The following is a 19,544-nucleotide window of genomic DNA, read 5'->3' as shown; positions in this document are numbered from 1 at the left end:
TTTTCATCTTCTCTTATAAACTACAAGTGACAGGACACCAGCATCCCTAAAACACCTGGTAAATAGCAGAGAATGTTTCCTCCCTTCCAAATGAAAGGCTGTTAATCTAAACCAAAGTGACTCATTCACTGCTGTTTACTGACCATGTACTTACTGTTAAATTGTAGTGTGTTTCAATGATAACAGCAATGTAATAGTGGGCAGACAATTACTGCTTGTTTAATGAATCCATAGTGCATTACGTTCATTTCTGAGCCTCAGTGGTACCTCAGAAATGTCACATTGACATGTAGATTGATGTGCAGGACACACAGTCCCACACACATACACATATTGACAGGAACCGGGTATGAACAAGGTACATCCATCTTTAGACCAGTCTCTTAAATTACGTATTAAAAACACTTTTAATCATAGTTAAATTCTTTCATCCATCACCTAACAGATACCTTTGACTTGGTTGTGGTTTTCAATGGGTGCCATCCCACACTTGCAATGCAGTACAGAAATTCCTACAAGCCTTACTGATCTAACATGGAAGTAAAATGGGTAAAACAAATCAATCACCCCCAGCACTCTCAGCTAAGACCCCTTCTGACGGGAGGTGATTAATATGTTCATGTCTGTTGCCTCGATATTTAGCCTGTTGCACCAGTTTGAGTTTTAATTTCTAAAGGTTGAAATGTCTTGTTAAACCTGATCCATATTCAGATTTTTTTCACAAAGCATCTTTAACAAGAGATTAAAAATTATCATGGTTCTACTCCTGCTTTACACATGACACCTGGGATCATGATCTCATATAACATGAAGCTCACTGTGGAGTTTCTGTGCATATTCATTACTAAACAATCCAACCGCTCTTCTTGACGTCCAACGCAACAGTGCAGCCTTAATTCACTGGTGTTCATACATTCAAAGACTCTGTGTGGATATGCAGATAATTGAGTTTAGTGTGTATGAGTCGCATTAAACGATGGTGAGTGAGCATGCTTTGTCTGCTCGGACAGCAGTACAAACAGGCAGTATGAGGGAACGTCAATCAACAAAACCTTCAAATGAGCTTAGTGTGTTTAAAATTCTGTGTGGGACCACACTGAGGCGTGGGATCCTATGTGCTGCCCTCAGATAGACATAGGGCAAACGGGGGCACATGTGCTGTCCTCAGATGGACACGGGGCAGATGGGGCGGATGTGCTGTCCTCAGATATTTGGGGCAGACCGGGGTAGATGTGCTGTCCTCAGATGCATGGGGCAGACAGAGGCAGATGTGCTGTCTTCAGATATATGGGGCAGACCGGGGCAGATGTGCTGTCCTCAGATGAACACGGGGCAGATGGGGCAGATGTGCTGTCCTCAGATATATGGGGCAGATGGAATAGATGCACTGTCCTCAGATGGACACAGGGCAGACTATGATGCGATCTTCCAGCATGACACTGAGCACCAGGAACACAAAGTAGAGGAGGAACATGGTTAAGCCGAGCCTCTTGCTCATCTTCCACTTGCAGGCAGCGATGGAGACAATGACAAAGAGCAGCATGAGGAAGAGCAGCACAATGGCGCAGAAGAGGCCGTTGCTGCTGACGGCCACGGGGACCAGACCGTTGGACAAGGAGAACATAAGCCAGGGCAGGGGCAGCCTGGGGAGGGAAAGGGGTACATATGAGGCTCGTGCTCTCCCAGGGAGAAGCGTGTGCCTCATCTACTGTTACTGCAAATGCACAGTGGAAGGCAGAAAATTCCATGCACGAGAAAGACTGAACTATGCAACCAATTATTACAAGCAACATTCATTTGGGATCAAATGTGACAGTGATTTTAAACTTAATCTCTGAGGCTTATGAAACAACCAGATGAATCAGCAATAGTTACTTACCATTTAGGGAATAAAAGCAAGTTATCGTACCTGACTGCTCTGTTTCTATTAGTAATGAATCTGCAGGCATCACCAGCCCCCCACCTGCTTTGACAGAGAGCAGGACGCAGCCCAGCTAGTGGCAGCTCACCCCATTGTGATGTCAAAGATATTACTGCCCACTGAGCTGGACACTGCCATGTCGCCAAGACCCTTGCGGGCCACGATGACGCTGGTGATGAGATCAGGGATGGAGGTACCAGCTGCCAGGATCGTCAAGCCCATGATTTCCTCTGAGATGCCAACTGTCTCGCCCACCTGCAAAAGCACACTCCGGTCAGAGGGGGGAGCTGTTGCGTTTCAGGGTGAAGAGTACAGCCATGGTTACAAACATGCTCAAACGGGCAACACTGAGACTGTTAACTGTACTTTTGAAGAATATGGATTTGAAGCTGGCAGTAAGAATTCTACAGAAAGGCTTGAGTCACTGACCTGATGTGCCCACCACACCATCAGGTAGGAGAAGACTGCAATCCAGATGATGGACCCAAGAAATGTCACTACAAAGTACTTTTTGGAAGCCTGCAGAAGGTAAAGTGAGGGTGGACTGTTTAAGCTGTACTTTGGAGTGTTTCTGGTTCATTCGGCTTCTTGCCAGGCTGGTTTAGTGTGTACAGGCCATGGGCCGTGCATGCTGTGGTTGGTCTTTACCAGATTTCGCATGTCAGGGAGGGTCAGCCACAGCGGGAAGATGATGGGCAGCAGGAATAAGTAGGTGGCCTGCTTGCGCCGAGTGTCAGGCCACTCCAAAGACAGCGGTTCCTCCTTCTCCGTGTCCTCCTCGTCCTCGCTGTCATCGTCACTGTCCTCGTCGCTGCTGTCCTCGTCACTGCTGTCTTCAGAGCCTCCACCATCACCACCTTCTCCATCCTAATATACAACAGGGGAGTTCCTCAGACCAAGGAAAAGTAGAGGAGGCCAGTAGGTGGGGATACAGGGGGACACTAGGCTGTCCAAAAAATTATGTCACAATATTTTCAGAGATTTTCACGATACTGATATTTATCACCATATTCTAAAATTCATATGCAGAAAACAGCAAAATATGAGAAGTAGTTTTGAATTTTTCTAATAATGATGACCAAATCATTTTATTAATAGTTATGGAGTGTGTGACAGGTATAATGACAAATTACACCAACAATAATCTCATACCTTGATGCAATTTGTGTATCCATAGTACATTATAACTCTTAATTATCCAAGAAAACGTGTGTTTAGGTGATATCACGATACTCACAATATTCAAAGTGATGACGATGTGAATGTTCATAATCATGGTACGATATTTTATCAATATATCGCCCAGGCCTAGGAAAACCCAGAAGTGGCCATGCTTCAGTGAATGACGGATGTGTTATGATGTACCTTCTGCTCCTGGGTCTCCTTTTCCTCTTCCTTGGCTGCAGGCTGGGAGGTGGAGGCCTCAGCTGCTCCATCTGGAAGTCAAGGAAGATGGGCAGATTCAGCAGCTGGCAGTAACGCTCCTTCATCGCTGCTCATGGAATATGTCCTTTACACAGCAGATGTCAGAGGCTACCCCACACAGATTTTACTGAGCTGTCATACCATGAAATAGATTGTGGGGTCCAGATTCAATTGTAGATTGGTTCCGATATTGGTGACCATTGGCGATCGTTTTATGACCACACATCCTGGACAGGCCCATAGGGTTCCTGGAGAGTCTCTCAAAAAGCACGGGACATAAGGCTGGAGGACCTCTGGATGGGTTTCTAGTTCATTGCAAGGCACTTATAATCACACACAAGGCTATCCTGAGGTATCAGCATACCTAACTGCATATCATTGTACAGTGGTTGGAAACCCATGTGACATGGAGAGGACATGCTAACTCCACACACAGCCAGTGGAGGCAGGATATTCACCTATCAAGCATCCCAGAAGTGTGGGCCAAATAAGCTAGTCTCTGAGCCACCGTGCCACCTTCAGTGTTCATGCTTATTGTAATATAACCCTTTTTCCAAAAAAGTCGGGACGCTGGGTAAAATGTAAATTAAAATAGAATGGAATGATTAACAAATCATATAAACCCATATTTCATTGAAAAGAGAGCAAAGACAACATATCAAATGTTAAAACTGATTTTTTTTTTTTTCGTTCTATGACAAATAAACGCTCAACCATCGTGGTGCCTCACCTCTTCTTTTAACACCAGTCTGTAAACGTTTGGGTACTGAGGAGACCAGTTGCTAGAGTTTTTGTAAGTGAAATGTTGTTCCATTCTTCCTTGATCTAGAATTTCAACGGCTCAACAGTTTGGGGTCTCTTGTCATATTTTTCATTTCATGATATGGCAAATGTTTTTAATGCAGACAGGCCAGTCTAGCACCTAAGTTGATGTACTACAGAACCATGCTGCTGTAATATGCACAGAATGCAGTTTGGTATTGCTGAGATATGCAAGGCCTCCTCTGAAAAAGACATTGTCTGGATGGCAGCATGCGTTGCTCCAGAACCTGTATATATCAGTCAGCATTAATGGCGCCTTCCCAGATGTTCAAGCTACTCGCTGGCACTAATGCACCCCCCACACCATCACGGATGCTGGCTTTTAAACGGTCTACTGATAACAAGCTGGATGGTCCATCTCCTCTTTAGCCCGGATGAAGCAGCATCCTTGATTGCCAAGAAGAATTTGAAATCTTGATTCGTCAGACAACAGGACAGTTTTCCATTTCGCTTCAGAGAAGCCAGCTGCGTTTCTGGATCATGTTTAGATATGATTCTGTCTTTTCATGGTATTCTGTCAACCTGCACTTGTGGATGCAGCAATGAACCGTGTTCTTCGCAGACAGTGGTTTCCGGAAGCGTTCCTGCGCCCACGCAGTGATTTCCACTATAGAATCGTGTCTGTTTTTAATGCAGTGCTGCCTGAGAACCCAAAGATCACGGCTGTCCAGTATCCGTTTCGGCCTTGTCCCTTGCATACAAAGATTTCTCTGGATTCTCTGAATCTCTTAATGATATTATGTACCGTAGATTATGAAATTCCCAAGTTCTTTGCACTGAGGAACATTATTCTTAAATTATTGTGTTATTTGCCCACACAGTCTTTCACAGAGTGGTGAACCTCTACCCATCTTCACTGTACAGAGAATCTGCCTCTCTGGTTATCTGACCTGTTGTCAAATAACCTACTTAGTTGTGAGGTATTCAACCAGGTGTTTTGTTTTAGCATTGCACAATTTTTTAAAACTTGTTGTTGGCATCAAATTCAAATTGAGCATGAATTTGTCATAAAACAATAACATTTGATATGTTGCCTTTGTTCTATTTTCAATTAAATATGAGTTTATATGATTTGAAAATCATTGCATTTTGTTTTTATCCCCAACTTTTTTGGAAACAGGCTCATACCATCAAAATCAATAGCTACCAATAATGTAATAACGTGCCAATAACATAATGAATATCTCAGTTCTTAATGCACTAAAAATCAATAACGTAACAGCTGGCTAATAATATAATAAGCTATTACATCATTTGCAAAAGTTACTACATTATTGGTTCAGAAAATATATTATATTATTGACCAGTTATTACATTATCAACTTTTATTATATTAAGAATTGATACATTATTACGTTATTGGCAGTTATTACATTATTGGCTGCTATGGGGTGGTTTCAATTTTCTCAATAACTGCAAGACCAAGAGAATGTCCATTCCAGCTTGTTCTATTCTGTACATCACTGTATTTTATCTGCTGTCATCAGATTGACTGTAATGACTATTAAAGTATGAGTGCATGGCTGAGCATGAGCTGTGTGTTACACTATGAGCCAGTGCAGTGTTACCAGATGCGCTCACTATATTAAAATGATTAGGTGCTGTCGAGTCACCATATAGATGCTCTTCTGCCAGAACATTGTGTCTAGGACTTACATATTAAAATCACCAGCCATAATATTTATTCATAAGATAATAATAAGGCTAGAAATTAGACAGTTTTTCACCTTTTTATAATGGGCATAGCTGAATAACACAGCTTTTCATAATTTGTAATAGAGTATGCATATCCTTTGTGTTATTATACAATAAAAGCTGCAGAAATATGTCTCCAGTGCAGGGGATCCCAGGGGAAGGGGAAAAATTGCTTATCCTTTGCCGCCCTAACGATTCTGCCTCAATGAGTTCTAAGCAACAATTACCCTGATGCTGAAGTGCACGGCTCCATCTGCATGTAAATCCCAGAAGCGATTAGCTTAAAGGCCATGGTGCTTACAGTCCTGCTGGTGACCCATTGTAACAAAGCACTCCAGAGAGGAATTCAACAGGCAGAGAAGGTGAATGCAGTCATTACCACTCGGGGCCATGTCGAGACGCGTAGCTGCACTGATTGAACGTGCTACAGGCTCATCAGACTCCTCTTGTTGCTATGGGTACCGATGCTGCAGCTTGACCCTGAGGTTGTGCCCACAGACGCCCAGATGTTGCCTGAGAGAACCTTCAGATTGGAGCTACATGGTTTTTGCTAGCCGGCTGTAACGCTCGCCACCGCGAGTGCCATCGCTCCTCATCCGAGGCAGAGGTCAGGGTGGGGAGAGCCCTGCTTTGGCGGTCGTCTATCTTACCTTCTGCTCTTCCTCGCGCCTTGCTCTCTACCTTCCCCCTGGCCATTTTGTTCAACATCTCGGCCTTGTCCTTAAACTTAACTGTAAGCGAGAGAGAGCAAAGGTGTCGGCACTCGGTGAAGGGACCGGACACGACACCACCCCACCTCGAAGCGAGCACGAGCATCTAGCGAGTAGGCGGGCTATTACTTTCCCAACTGGCCATCATTCGGTGGGGGGGGGGGGGGGGGGGGGCAGAGTGGCTCCCTTAACACAAATAGGAGCAGATAGTCTGGAGTCTAGACGTCATACCGGACGACAGAATTTCATATGACAGAGCGACAAACATGCAAAATCACAGACGCTACAGAACGCGATACACAGACACCAGGGGGACGACTGCGGATTTCGCAGGACACAGAAGCAACAACAGGACACAGGTATGGTGAGCAGACCGTTCTGACCTTACCTGGTCCCTGCTCTGACCCTCCAGCCTTTACATTCCCATTAAATCCCGTTTCTAATGGACAGAGATTGACACATGAGAGGACCCACACACTGCACTCAAGGCAGCTTCACAAGAGCACAAATCGAGGGCAATCAAGACAGCCGGCTATGAGTAATGAAGGCAAACACTGAACATACAGGCTTCAGAGACCCGCCAAGGTCACCTTGAAGTCTTTCTCATTACAAGCTCTAAGGCTGGGTTTTTCAGTTATGCTCCAGGTATTTACCACACCAGCAAAAACTCAAACAGCAGTTAATGAAGTTTGTTGAAGATAGTATACTGAATCTGGTGGTTTGGCGTGCAGTCGGAACAAGAACCTTCTGGTCTTGGCCATCCATCTCCTTGCTAGAATGATCTACCACAAAGCTCTTTCTCTTGTGCCTCTAGAGAATGCGACGGCAAAGCGTTTAGGGTCATTGGCTGTTTATAGGAGTCTGCTTTGTGTGTTTAGGAGTGACTCTGTAGTCAGTGTTCTACCTCCAGCCCTATTGAGATAAACAGATTGGGCCCAGAGTGGTTGGCTCTCATCCAGCCTTTATTAGCTGTAGCATTAAAAGCTGATTAAGAGGCTGCTAGAGGCTGTGAGGCTGAGCCCAGGCCCTGGGGGAGGGAGGACATCGTAAAGGTCACTCTTCAGGAGGAGCCAGCACCTCAAACCTCAAACAGAAGCCTAAATCAGCACTCTGACTGGGTCGGCTGGGAGATCTTCCTGACGACATGCGGACTTTCCAGTTTTCCACTCAGTTTGGAAACCATAAGAAAAACGAATCATATTTTCTACTCTTGCTCTGTGTCATCTCGCTGTTCACCTCACACTTGCATGTCATTCACGTTCACTGTATTCTATAGTCATACATGCATGTACAAAAAAGCATACATAAATGCACAAACAGCTGTGTTTTTGGGCCATATATTTAGCATCCCTGAATCTGAACAGCCGCAGAACCAGCTTGCTATTTCTTAAAAGTTAACCAAAAAATATATGCAGGGTTTGCAGGCTTAATATGTATGGTAATATGACTATTGATACATTTTTTAGGACTGAAAATACATAACTGTCGATGCCAATGTTCATGCTGTGTGTATTACATAAATATCATAAGACAGAAGAACACATTTTACATGTTCCTTCAAGTTGTTGCTTGCTATGAGCAGTTGATGCTATGATATGAGTTGTTAATGCAATACTATGAGCAGTAAATACTATGCAATGAGCATGTAATACTATGATATGGGTAGTTCTGGGTATGAGTATGCTCTGTAATGGGCAGCTGATGCTGTGCTATGAACTGTTGATGCCATTTTATGAGCAGTTGGTGCTATGTCACTTGCAGTTAATGCTATGCTATGAGCAATGAATTCTATGCTATGCACAATTGATGCTACAGGAAGTTGATGCTATTATATGAGCCGCTGATGCTATGCTATGCTATGCTATGCTATGCTATGCTATGAGCAATGAATTCTATGCTATGCGCAGTTGATGCTATACTACAGGAAGTTGATGCTATGCTACAGGAGTTGATGCTATTATATGAGCCGCTGATGCCATGCTATGCTATGCTATGCTATGAGCAGTTGATGCCATTCTAAGACCAGTTGGTGCTATGTTACAGGTAGCTGATGCTATGGTTTGAGCCATTGATACTAAGGTATAGGCAACTAATGCAATGCTTTGACGCTACATTTTGCTACATGGATGAGTCAGAAAGTCTAAATAGACAAAAATAACATATTTTTAAATCAATATTTAGGGAAGAACCCTATGTCTAACCTTCCCCCAGTGGATCAAGGGTGTGGATCATCAGCTGAAAGATGGTATTCCTCATGGTGCTGTTGTGTAGAGAGGCAGAGCTGCCCCCTCGCTGCAGGCCAGGTTTCAGCTGTAGAAACAACAGAATTCAGTTCACCAACACACACATGATTCACATGGTGAAGATCCTCATATCGAAGCACAAATTCAAAAATTCCCTTTTTGAATACAGCAGGATATTGCAGAGGAATTTAGCACTTTAGCGGTTTATGAAACACAGCAGACCACCATTTGAAGGCACAGAAACATTTTCTATCAGTCTGTGAAACTCAACACACCATCCATCACATTGATCTTATATACATAAAACTGGAGCAAATGTTCAGCAAGGTAAGAGAGAGACACGTGATGAAATCCACCATTTAATTGCATAAAGTGAGATAAAAAAAAATACTGAACTCAAAGCACAGAACCAAACCAGCATGCATCTGCTCTTGGGAATCCTCAGCATTCCAATATGTATAGGATCACTTGGGTTGATCGTCTATGTGTTTCTTAGTTCACTGAGGGGTCACAGGCACATAGACACCTACCTTTAATCTCTTTTTGTCCTCAGGATGGTCCGGAAGGTTATCGCCACCAGGTGTCCCATCGTCCTGCATACATCATTGAAATGTTTCACCAGAGCTGACTAGCCATAGCCATTAGTGCTGCCGCTATGCTAACACTTCATGTTTGGTGTGAAGTTTTCATCACTGGGCCCTTGAGCAAGGCCCTTAACCCCAGTTGCTCCAGGGACTGTCTGACTCTGCTTTCCCAACTGTACCTGGCTTTGGTTAAAAGTGTCTGCTAAAGAAAATCATGTATAAATGTAAATGTTTCCGGAGATTCACTGGCATTTTTCGCCTTGTCATGGCAGTGTGTTCCTTCTGCAGCTGGGATTAGTCATGTGACAGAATGATTCAATCACAGTGCCCCGTGAGCCTCGATCGACTTTCCTTAAGCCCGCCGGTCTTCAGCAGAGGCTTAAGGACTGTCACTCTGCTAGGGAGAAGATCTACCAGTCCAAGCAGGCCAAGAAATGCCTCAGTAAGCGCGTCCTTAGGCTCTCGTTAGGTTTGTTCTGTAGCGCATCTGTGCTTTCATCAAGAGCTCACAACTACATGTGGTGGATCAGTAATACATATCACAAGGTCTGATTCTGCACAACCATGTCCCGCTTAAACAGGCCTGCTGCATGAACACAAGCTCACCCTCATCAGGTAAAATGCTGTTAATAATTTGCTCCTGTGACAGTGGCCACAACATATAAGTTTACAGTTATGTACAGATCTGCACCCTTATCAGAAAATTAAGAATTCAAACCCAGTTTACAGTGACCCCTCTCGTATAATCAGAGCTCTGGGCCGGATGACAATGGCTGTATCCTCACTGTCATGCCCTGCTCGTCCGATCCGCCAGTGTGGCCACGCCCCCTCATCTACCTCATGTGGATTCCCCATGTCCACCAGCTGTTTCCTGTTGCTGTCATTAGTTCATTGTATTTAGTCGGCGTTTCAGTTTGCTTCCCCAGTCCGGTCATTGACGTTACATGTTGCCAGTGTCCTGTGGTCATGCAAATTCGTAATAAATCCCGCACTCTCTGATCTTCCGTCTCCCTGCCCCTGCTTCCCCATCCTGCGTTGTGAGACTCACAGACAGACAAGCTCTGCCTGCTATATAGCGCCCTTTCCACTCAGCCTAACCTTTGTTAACAGTGTGGTTCAAACTATGACTTCCTGAGCTTTCAGCAGCTTATGTAAAGCGAAGCCAGGTGAGAGCCCTGGCACACCGTCACTGGCTGGAGGCTCAGGCCTCACGTTTGCCAAATCGGCGATGCGGTGCAATGCTGTTGCATATAGACGTGAAACATGGCAGACTATCTCAGCTTTAGGAACAAGGAGTGGTCACCTGGCGTGGGCCTGTGCAGAGCTGTTATTTACTCCATTTTTTAATCAGACATTCCTCTCACATAAAACACAGGTGCTATTGGACTGCAGGATGACTGTTGTCTTCCACTTATCACTGACCTTTTTCGTCAGTATTTCTTTTTTATCGTTGCATGTTCACATTCACAATTGCTGGAAAACAGATGCATCCCCCAGGTGAGTCAGAATTTGCAGAGGAGCGCTTAGTGCTCAGGAGCACTGCGAGTTTTTTGCTAGCATGAGCTTGCTTTAGCCTTTCAGTAACACTTCACAGAGTGCTCCACTTTCCAGCCAGAGTCCCTCAGAGGATTAGCTGCTACGCTAGGTGATCGGCTTTGGTTCCAATGGAGTTACAACAGCTTCCTTTGTCTCTACATGCAGGAATAGACAGGGAAATACTGAAGGGGGTCCAAGCCTGTTACACGACTTGTTTCAGGAAGGATACTAAATTAGGACAAGTTAAATGCCAGTTTGCTTAGAGAATAAACCAAAATATAAATCTTTGTTATAAAACAGGTTGGTGCCCCTTGTATTTTACAGAATCATCAAGATGCTACGTGTCAATATGTCATGTGAAATGAAGGAATGGCAGCCTAAAAACGGACAAAAGTGTGTGTGGTAAATTACACAAACGTGTGTAAATGATAAACACACGCAGAACAACACACAATCAAAGCTGTGATCATCAGAATCCATCACCAGGCACTTGATGGTCATGCTACACATCTGGGAACCCATCTCATTTCTGCTCATCAAACACTAACGGGCAGGGCAACACTTCCAATGAGCCCTTCAATGCGGCTCATTAATAAATATGAGCTGAAATTAGAACAGCTATTGGCTCGCACCTGAGCACGAGAGGCGCTGTCCATGTCAAAATATGCATGTATCATTAAAGATTCTCATACACGAGGAAAAGCAATACATATACAATATATGTTAATTTAAGTCAATGCATGAGGTGTTGATTAATAAAACATAAAACAATTATACACTGATACATACTGCTCATTATTCATCATTATTAGGCCTAAATTCAAGAAACGACAGCTCTCCATAAATAGAAATCATACCCTTTCCATTTTTAAGACAACTAATTGTACAAATTTAAGATGGCTTATAATGCATGAAACATCTTTAGATATCTTGTTTCATATTTCTGAAATTTAAACTATGTGTTCTAAAGAATGAAATGGACAATTTCTAAATGAAATATTAAGTTTTATGCTAGTGATCACAGTGTAATCCTTTAAGCATCATCACAAGTGCATATTCTGATAGTTTTTTTCAAACTGTATAAATGTGAGATTTTGTCTCCTATTGTGACCTTGTATTTCTAACATCTCAACATGAATTACATCATATTTTTCTTTTCACAGCAGGTCTAGCTGTCTGCAGATAACTTAAGCGAATGTGTGAAAAGGCTGCAAATAAAAGTGGCAGAGTGAGGCCGACCTTCTCTGGCTCCTCTAGGGCGATGGCCTTCACGATGTTCTTGTGCTTGTTGAGCTGCGTCTTGAAAGCGTTCTCCAGCTGCACATTATACTTCATGAAACACACGTAGGATATGTACGCCAGTAACAGCAGAATACTCTCCCACCACACAATGGTGCTGTCCAGGAAGAAGATGATCAGCAGGATGAGGTCCATGATGTAGAAGGACACATCCCGAAAGAGTGGCCACCAGGTGAGGTGCAGGATCTCCCGTGAGAAGAGAGCGCACATGCCGATCACAAAGAGGATGTTGAAGACCGCGGAGCCCACGATGGTGCCAATGCCCACATTGCTGTGTGAGATGAACACCCCGATGAGCGAGGTGAAGAGCTCAGGAGCCGAGCCGCCGGCCGCCATGAACGTGGCACCGGCCACGTCGTCTGAAATTTCCAGCCTGTCTGTGATGACGCCGAGGGCAGGCACGAAAAACTCATCACAGACGATGGCCAAAGACACGAACATGTAGATCATCCCAAAAAGATGCAAAGTGACCCAACCCTGTCGTCTCTGCTCCACAGAGAAGAGGTCCTCTGGGTATTCGCCCTTCATACGCGGGGCACTGCCAGATGAAGGTGCTGTGGTGTTGGGTGCATGTGTAGTGTAGGGTGTAGGACTTTGGATGGGCATGGTAGGTTTGGGGGGCTCTGGGTCAACATAGATGCAATGTTTGAGGGTTGTGTGGTTTGTGGTCATTAACAGAGGTGCTGAGGTCATCACAGGAGGAACGTCTATGGCTGAAGTGGTTGTTTTTTCGGTCGGATGCTCTACTGCCCTTTGGGTAGTTACCGTGAGCTCCTGCTGGTCAGATTTAAGCACACTCTCCTCTGTCCCAGGCTTATCCTCGATCTGTCGCTCCAACCAAGGTTCTGAATGCCTGGACCTTAAAGTCAACTGGTAAACACAGCATATCAAAACTCCACAGAGAAAAAACATAGCCCGGCTCCAATGAAGTCTCCTCCTTCGTGACAAATGCATTTTTTGTTTTACAAAGGGTCAAATATTCACACGCATAAATAAATGTAATTAATACTGCACTTTCCCCATCCAGCTTCCAGCACTCTTTACAAGCAGGGTTTAGGTTTCATCTCATCTTTAAAACAGATCCTTCAGAGGGCTGAACCTGTTGCGAATTGGAGACAAAAAGCGTAAATTAGATGAAGTTTCTTTCGATTTTTATAAACCGCTTGCAGTCTGATATGACGCGCAGCCATAGCGCACTTATACTGAACAGGTTTCAAAGCTCAAGGTGAAGCAACACGCACCTGTTACTATGGCTACAAAATTACAATATTTCCTCTCCCTGAAAGGTACCTATTAAATCGCATGGAATACAAGCTGAAAACACGAAAAAATGGGGGGGAAAGAATTGCGTTAAGGTACATTTTAATCCGATGGCAATAAAGACCGCGGAAGACTCAGCGAACCACAATATCTGCTTAACGACATACATACTTGAGCAAACCTTTTGTAAAATACGTATTTTTACTGATTTCGATTAAACCTTTCAACGGCTTTAAATCCCCTCTAAAACAATGAGGATTCTTAAGTCTCTCGACATGTAACTCATTAAAAATATATGTTACACGTTACCTGTATTTAAATATGAATTCAAATTATTCACATTAGCGGAACAGCGGAAAGTTACCTGAGAGCGCAGGATGGTGGAGGATCCCTGCTGGAGATAGATGAACCCTGCAGAGATGTGCGCTCCCAGCCGCGGGTCAGGACGCCCAACCGGGACGCGCTTCTCCACGCATCAGCATAAAGCCTAATGCTTGCACGCTTTAGTCAACAGATTATCCTTGGCGTCCCTCACACTCTCATTATCTTCTGGATAACTTTCACCGATGGCGGCCGCTTCTGAGCGATGTGCTCAGTGACTGTCGCTGTTATTCTTCCTATCTGTGATGGGACACACAGGCGTGCTCTTCATGGGGTTGGGATATACCGACCTGCTGTCACTGGTGTCCACGCTTTGGCGGTGGGGGGGGGGGACTGTCACTAATGCTTGTACAATATAAAATCAAATTTAATGACAAAATACACTCACTTTATTCATTATTTAAATTCGTGCCTGTACAGAAACAGAATTGAGTTGCTTACATAGAATTCCCTAGTATACCAAAGATAAGAACCTTGTTGCGGCATTTTACCCTTGATTTTATATACAGTATAAGAATCGTGTAGGAAGATAATTGGCAAATGGCATATTTGTACGCATTCATTCACATAAAAGATTACCAAAGTGTTTATTCTGAACTGTTTACTTTTTAATCGAACTATTTGGATATATCACCAGCAAAATATAAAGAGAATTTCCACACGGAGTACCACTATTCTATTCTATTCTATTCTATTCTATTCTATTCTATTCTATTCTATTCTATTCTGTTCTATCCATTTTAAGATTAATAACTATTTTGACAAGATTTGGAAACTGAATTGGTGATAAATGTGCTGTGCTCTGTGCTAATCGCATTCCTTGGTGCATCTAGAATTAAAAAATAAGCTATAGCTATACTTTGCATGAGGTTATGTTTTATTTGTAAATAATCTGTATGCATTCGCGGTTAAACATATCTTTGTTATGAAAATCGGAAAGTTTTGTCGCAGTCTGTGGAGTCTCAAGATAGCAGTATGACATAGAATCGTATAGTTGAAAATTCATGATTAACTTTTTAAGTGTTTGAAGTTCATTCATCCATAATTTCTTAAAGTCTTAAATATACGCGTACACTCACCGTTTCAAAATTTATTTCCCAGAGGCACATCAGAGATCTTGATGCTGGTGAAGCCAACCACATCTCTCTCTCTCTCTCTCTCTCTCTCTCTAATACACACACACACATATATATATATATATATATATATATATATATATATATATATATATATATATATATATATATATATATATATATATATATATGTATATATAATATATGTATGATATGTATATATAATTTGTGTATGTATATATATATATTTACATACACGTATTATATATACACGTATTATTTATATACACACACACATACACGTTGGCTTCAACAGCATCAAAATGGAAATCCCTGAAGTGCCTCTAGGAACTAAAGTTTGAAACGATGAGTGTTCCTCACGTGCGCATTTTAGAGGCGCGCAGGCGCTGGAAACCGGACGCAGGGTTTTGTTTATATGGCGTGAGGGGATTTTATTGTTGCCGGCGAAGTTCATAGAATTGTTTACGCTGCAGCTGCTTCCGCCAAAGGTGTGGTAGGACGAGTCCTTTAAAGTGTTTTTATTTCCCGTAATATTTTACTTACAAATAACAGAATTAATTTATGCGACCGCGTTTTGAATGAGAAGTTGTTTGGTTGCATTTGTCAACACCACATCTTCGGTAACATGTAGCCTCAACATGATTTTTTTTCGAACATTTTTTATAATGAGGGTTTGTATTTAAAGGATTTTTGACTTTTTATAGGTTTCTATAACTTACACCCATTTGTTTCGAATTACGTATTTAAAATAAAAAATAAATCCTGCGTGCATTTAGTCATTTCTAGTTACTAAGGCACTCGAGAAACCCGACTGCTCTGTATCGCTTAATGTAGTTTCGAATTTTTAAATGCTGCCTGTAACACTGAATCGTATTAAGTTGTGTTGTATTCCATGTAACTTCCTTGGATTAATCCACGCTTTTGCGAAACATCACGTGTCGGAAGTGCGATGCAGAATAGCCGTAGTTATTCTGAAACATTAAACTGGGGGTGACATCAGGGTCACCCAGCCGAAGAACATGTTTATAGTAAAACGTACGGAAACGTCTATAGTGGCTTTTGCGAAACAAAACCGTCGCCCCTGCTGTGTTGACACTTCTAAGCGGTTTTCACAGGAGACGCGTAGGCGAGTCTGCAGCCATGCCGACCGTGGTCATGATGGACGTCTCACTGTCCATGACCCGGCCAGTGGTGGTCGAAAGCAGTGAGGAATTTCAGAGGAAGAACCTGGCGATCCACGGGCTGACCATGCTCTTCGAACACATGGCCACCAACTATCGTTTGGAGTTCACTGCACTGTTGGCGTTCTCATCTCTGTGGGAGCTTATGGTGCCTTTCACCAGGGACTACAACACACTGCAGGTACTCTCTGTTACAGTCTGTGCAGAGCTTGCTTGCTTAATATGGCATATCGTATTAAAATCAGAAAGCAAGCTTTGGCAAGTCACCTTTAATATTAAGACTGCTGGCCGCATGGCATAATCATGCAAAACCATTATTGTTTTTTTGGAAAATGTTCCCATTTCTGTTAGGAGGCCCTGAACAACTTGGAGGATTATGATAAAACGTGTCTAGAATCGGCCCTGCAAGGTGTCAGCAACATTGTGCAGCAGGAGTGGGGAAGCGGGTGTCCCTGCCAGGTACAGCTGGTTGCATCACTGCAACTCCCACACTGCAGGCATGAGCTGCTGCATTAATGACCAATTCCCCCCCCCCCCCCCCCCCAGGTGGTGCTGGTCACCGATGGCTCCCTCGGGATCGGACGTGGCTCTCTCCGGCACTCTCTGCAGACCATCAAGCAGCGTGGGGATGATAAAAAGTTCCCTCTGCCTTTCCTCTTCCCATCGAAGCTGTACGTCATGTGCATCGCCAGTGCAGAGGAGGTACCGCAGAGTGGCTCTGCTCCCACCCCAGTAGAGGACGCTGTTCAGTTCCTGCTTTCCTGAGGATGTGCTTGATTGTCATTTTTAATGTTATATTTATGAATGAATGAATCAAATGAGAGTTCTGAGGTATGTGTTGTGCAGTTTATGGACCTTTGATAGTTTTTGAAAACAAAATCAACACAAAATCAGTTTTGTTGTTATTCTTAGTTTTTTAATAGATTATAAGATCTGTGAGTTGTTGCTGGACATTTTTGCATTGTTACAGTGTAGGTAACTGCTAATGAATTAATATTTATGGGTGCTGTCTTGCATGTGACAGCTGCAGTATGGTGACGCTTTGGAGAACCTGGAACAGTTGCTTAACTTGAACGGAGGAGAGGGTCAGATCTTCACCATGGAGGGGCCGCTGTGCTTGAAGAATGTGCAGTCCATGTTTGGGTATGTCTGCATTCCTCTTTTGTTTTATGCTGTGGGCTGCCTGGTTGTGGAGCTGGTTCTGCTGGGAGTTGTGTCCCAGACACCACACTCACGTTTGCGTATCTGTGTTCAGGAAACTGATCGACCAGGCGTACTCGCCATTCCACGCTGTGCTGCGTTGCGGGAACCTGTCATCAGATGTGCAGGTGTTCCCCCGGCCCGAGCCAGTCCAGTTGGATGAGGAGGTGGACCCCGCACCCAGGACCATTCTGACTGGTGCTGACTGAACCTTCTCTGATGTTTAGGGTTTATAACTTCTTAACATCATCTACTCTCAGTAGCCTGAAATGCTGGGTTGACTTTATTCATTTTGTTGCAGACCTGGAGATTGTTGGCTTCATTGAAATTGGTGACATTTCTAGTCCGCCGGTCTTATCGAGGCACTTGGTTCTACCCATCGCTGTGAACAAAGGTCCATCCCATCAACTTAAATGTGCGACAAACCCTCAGATATGAGCAAGTGATCAGAGACGTTCAGGCGTGACCATTTTGTCGAACCTTGTTTACAGATGTAGACGAACTGGGAGCAGGGGCCCCCGACGACATGGAGGAGGACAGCTCCAGCACTCAGATGGCAGGAAAGAGCCCCAACTTCTGCGTTTTGCTGCACGGGAGCCTGAAGGTGGAGGGCATGGTGGCACTCGTACAGCTCGGGTTAGAGACCAGCACGGCGCATTCCTGTCTTTCTGATGTCACAGCAGGTCATCACAAACAGGAGGGTCCACCCCTGACTCTCTATCTCTCTGCTTTCAGTCCTGACTGGTTTGGGATGTTATACTCTCAGGCTGATAGCAAGAAGAAATCCAACCTGATGATGTCGCTTTTTGAGCCTGGCTCAGAGCCCCTTCCTTGGCTTGGAAAAATCCCCCAACTGGGCCCTACATCAGGTAAGCGGTGGGGAGGGACCCTTCTGTCTACACATATCTGCACATGGACACTCAAGGGGTTTCATCACAGAAATGAGATCTGAAATACAACTGAAATGTACTCAGATTGTGCAAAAATATGGATTTCAGGATGTTAGACACCTGTGTATCTGGCAAGTATTTATTTTTTTTAACAAAAAAGCCAAAAGGAGGAAAAGAAAAGCAATTTCTTGACCTGTTTCTAGATGCTGCCGAGAATCCTTATGGTGAAGATGACAGCAAAAGTCCTTTCCCACTACAGCCCAAGAACAAGCGCAGTTATGCTCAGAATGTCACTGTGTGGATTAAGCCCAGTGGCTTGCAGGTACCACTTGCAGTCCAGAGGGAGTTTCACACATCGGGTAGCGCTCAATCTTTCAGGGGAGGGTGAAGTGATACATGTTGGGTACCACTTACCCGCCTGGGAGAGGTCACACGTCAGCAGCTGGTTTCAGCTTACTGCCTGCTTTTTGATGTTCAACACAGACTGACGTCCAGAAGATCCTGCGGAATGCCAGGAAGTTACCAGAGAAGACGCAAACCTTTTACAAGGTGAGTCTCCGGGGGACCCGTCTGTAGGGAAGCCCTGTGTGGTCTCCCAGCGTGCCATAAAGCCTGTCCATGGTGTCGTGTCAGGAGCTGAACCGGCTGCGGAAGGCAGCCCTGGCCTTCGGGTTCTGGGAGCTGCTGAAGGGGGTGGCGGACCTGCTGGAAAGGGAGTGCACGCTGCTGCCGGACACGGCCCACCCTGATGCCGCCTTCCAGCTGTCTCATGCCGCACAGCAGCTGAAACTCGCCAGCACAGGGGACTCCCAGTATGCAGCATTCGAACATAACATCACACCCATGCTCACAGACTTCTCAGGAGGGGCTGGCGACCGCGACCGCCTGTGAGGGGGAATGGGGCTCTGTCACTTGGCACGAGCGAGATGCTGCCAAGCAGGACCACGGGGCTACCATTCACCGCAGCTCCTGAGCCACGCTCCACCCCTGAATGACTGGCTGAATGGAGTCAGCGTCAGGGCCTGATGCTTTTTTTAAAACCATTCTGTTCTGGTTCTGCCGTTTAGTGGAGGGTCGAACCTATGACTGGGCCGCAGATCTTGCTGGGCAGTCCCTGCCATTCGTCGTCATTCCAGCTTAAACGCAAGGCAACATTTCCTGCATTTTTTTGTTCCGTTTTAAGTTGAAACTTGTCTAAATTATAGAAATGAGTCAAATTAAACATGAAAAAGAAATCATGTTGAGACCTTATGTTTCTGAAGATGTGGTGTTGACAAGTTTTACGAACTTGGAGCACAAG

The 19,544-nt window shown here is 44.3% G+C and overlaps 2 protein-coding genes across 5 annotated transcripts; one reads left to right on the top strand and one right to left on the bottom strand.

Moving 5' to 3' along the window:
* Window positions 1–122: 122 nt before the first annotated feature.
* On the bottom strand, window positions 123–13,958 carry slc24a1 (solute carrier family 24 member 1). 3 transcript variants are annotated; one of them, XM_049031040.1, is made up of 11 exons: window positions 13,860–13,958; window positions 12,176–13,105; window positions 9,347–9,409; window positions 8,775–8,883; window positions 6,962–7,012; window positions 6,514–6,594; window positions 3,287–3,357; window positions 2,570–2,788; window positions 2,351–2,440; window positions 2,010–2,176; window positions 123–1,643 (listed from the first exon to the last, which is right to left on the bottom strand). In XM_049031040.1, the coding sequence occupies exons 2-11, from the start codon at window positions 12,926–12,928 to the stop codon at window positions 1,394–1,396; spliced, it is 1,854 nt and encodes a 617-aa protein (XP_048886997.1). In that variant the 5' UTR covers window positions 12,929–13,105; window positions 13,860–13,958; the 3' UTR covers window positions 123–1,393. The 3 variants fall into 3 exon arrangements, with proteins under 3 accessions (XP_048886997.1, XP_048886995.1, XP_048886996.1); XM_049031038.1 differs by lacking the exon at window positions 13,860–13,958 and having other exon boundaries at window positions 12,176–13,341; XM_049031039.1 differs by lacking the exons at window positions 6,962–7,012; window positions 13,860–13,958 and having other exon boundaries at window positions 124–1,643; window positions 12,176–13,341.
* Window positions 13,959–15,335: 1,377 nt separating this feature from the next.
* Window positions 15,336–19,482, top strand: ints14 (integrator complex subunit 14). 2 transcript variants are annotated; one of them, XM_049031249.1, is made up of 12 exons: window positions 15,336–15,461; window positions 16,089–16,335; window positions 16,506–16,613; window positions 16,701–16,856; window positions 17,179–17,297; window positions 17,410–17,552; window positions 17,656–17,748; window positions 17,846–17,990; window positions 18,090–18,223; window positions 18,448–18,566; window positions 18,728–18,793; window positions 18,878–19,482. In XM_049031249.1, exons 2-12 carry the CDS (start codon window positions 16,114–16,116, stop codon window positions 19,133–19,135), a joined length of 1,563 nt encoding a protein of 520 aa, XP_048887206.1. In that variant the 5' UTR covers window positions 15,336–15,461; window positions 16,089–16,113; the 3' UTR covers window positions 19,136–19,482. The 2 variants fall into 2 exon arrangements, with proteins under 2 accessions (XP_048887206.1, XP_048887205.1); XM_049031248.1 differs by having other exon boundaries at window positions 17,656–17,769.
* The last annotated feature ends 62 nt before the right edge of the window (window positions 19,483–19,544 follow it).

This window comes from Brienomyrus brachyistius, chromosome 11 (assembly GCF_023856365.1).
Source record: "Brienomyrus brachyistius isolate T26 chromosome 11, BBRACH_0.4, whole genome shotgun sequence".
NCBI lineage: Eukaryota > Metazoa > Chordata > Actinopteri > Osteoglossiformes > Mormyridae > Brienomyrus > Brienomyrus brachyistius.
This window is presented reverse-complemented; position numbering and strand designations above follow the sequence as displayed.

Excerpts from the sequence above, each read along its gene's own strand:
- slc24a1 (XM_049031038.1), bottom strand. The coding sequence starts at position 13,189 with ATGCATTTGTCACGAAGGAGGAGACTTCATTGGAGCCGGGCTATGTTT. Across the intron at positions 9,410-12,175 it reads CCCTAGAGGAGCCAGAGAAG|GACGATGGGACACCTGGTGG; the intron begins GTCGGCCTCACT and ends TGATGTATGCAG. Across the intron at positions 3,358-6,513 it reads GGCGCGAGGAAGAGCAGAAG|ATGGAGCAGCTGAGGCCTCC; the intron begins GTAAGATAGACG and ends CTTGACTTCCAG.
- ints14 (XM_049031248.1), top strand. The coding sequence starts at position 16,114 with ATGCCGACCGTGGTCATGATGGACGTCTCACTGTCCATGACCCGGCCA. Across the intron at positions 16,614-16,700 it reads GAAGCGGGTGTCCCTGCCAG|GTGGTGCTGGTCACCGATGG; the intron begins GTACAGCTGGTT and ends CCCCCCCCCCAG. Across the intron at positions 18,567-18,727 it reads TTAAGCCCAGTGGCTTGCAG|ACTGACGTCCAGAAGATCCT; the intron begins GTACCACTTGCA and ends TGTTCAACACAG.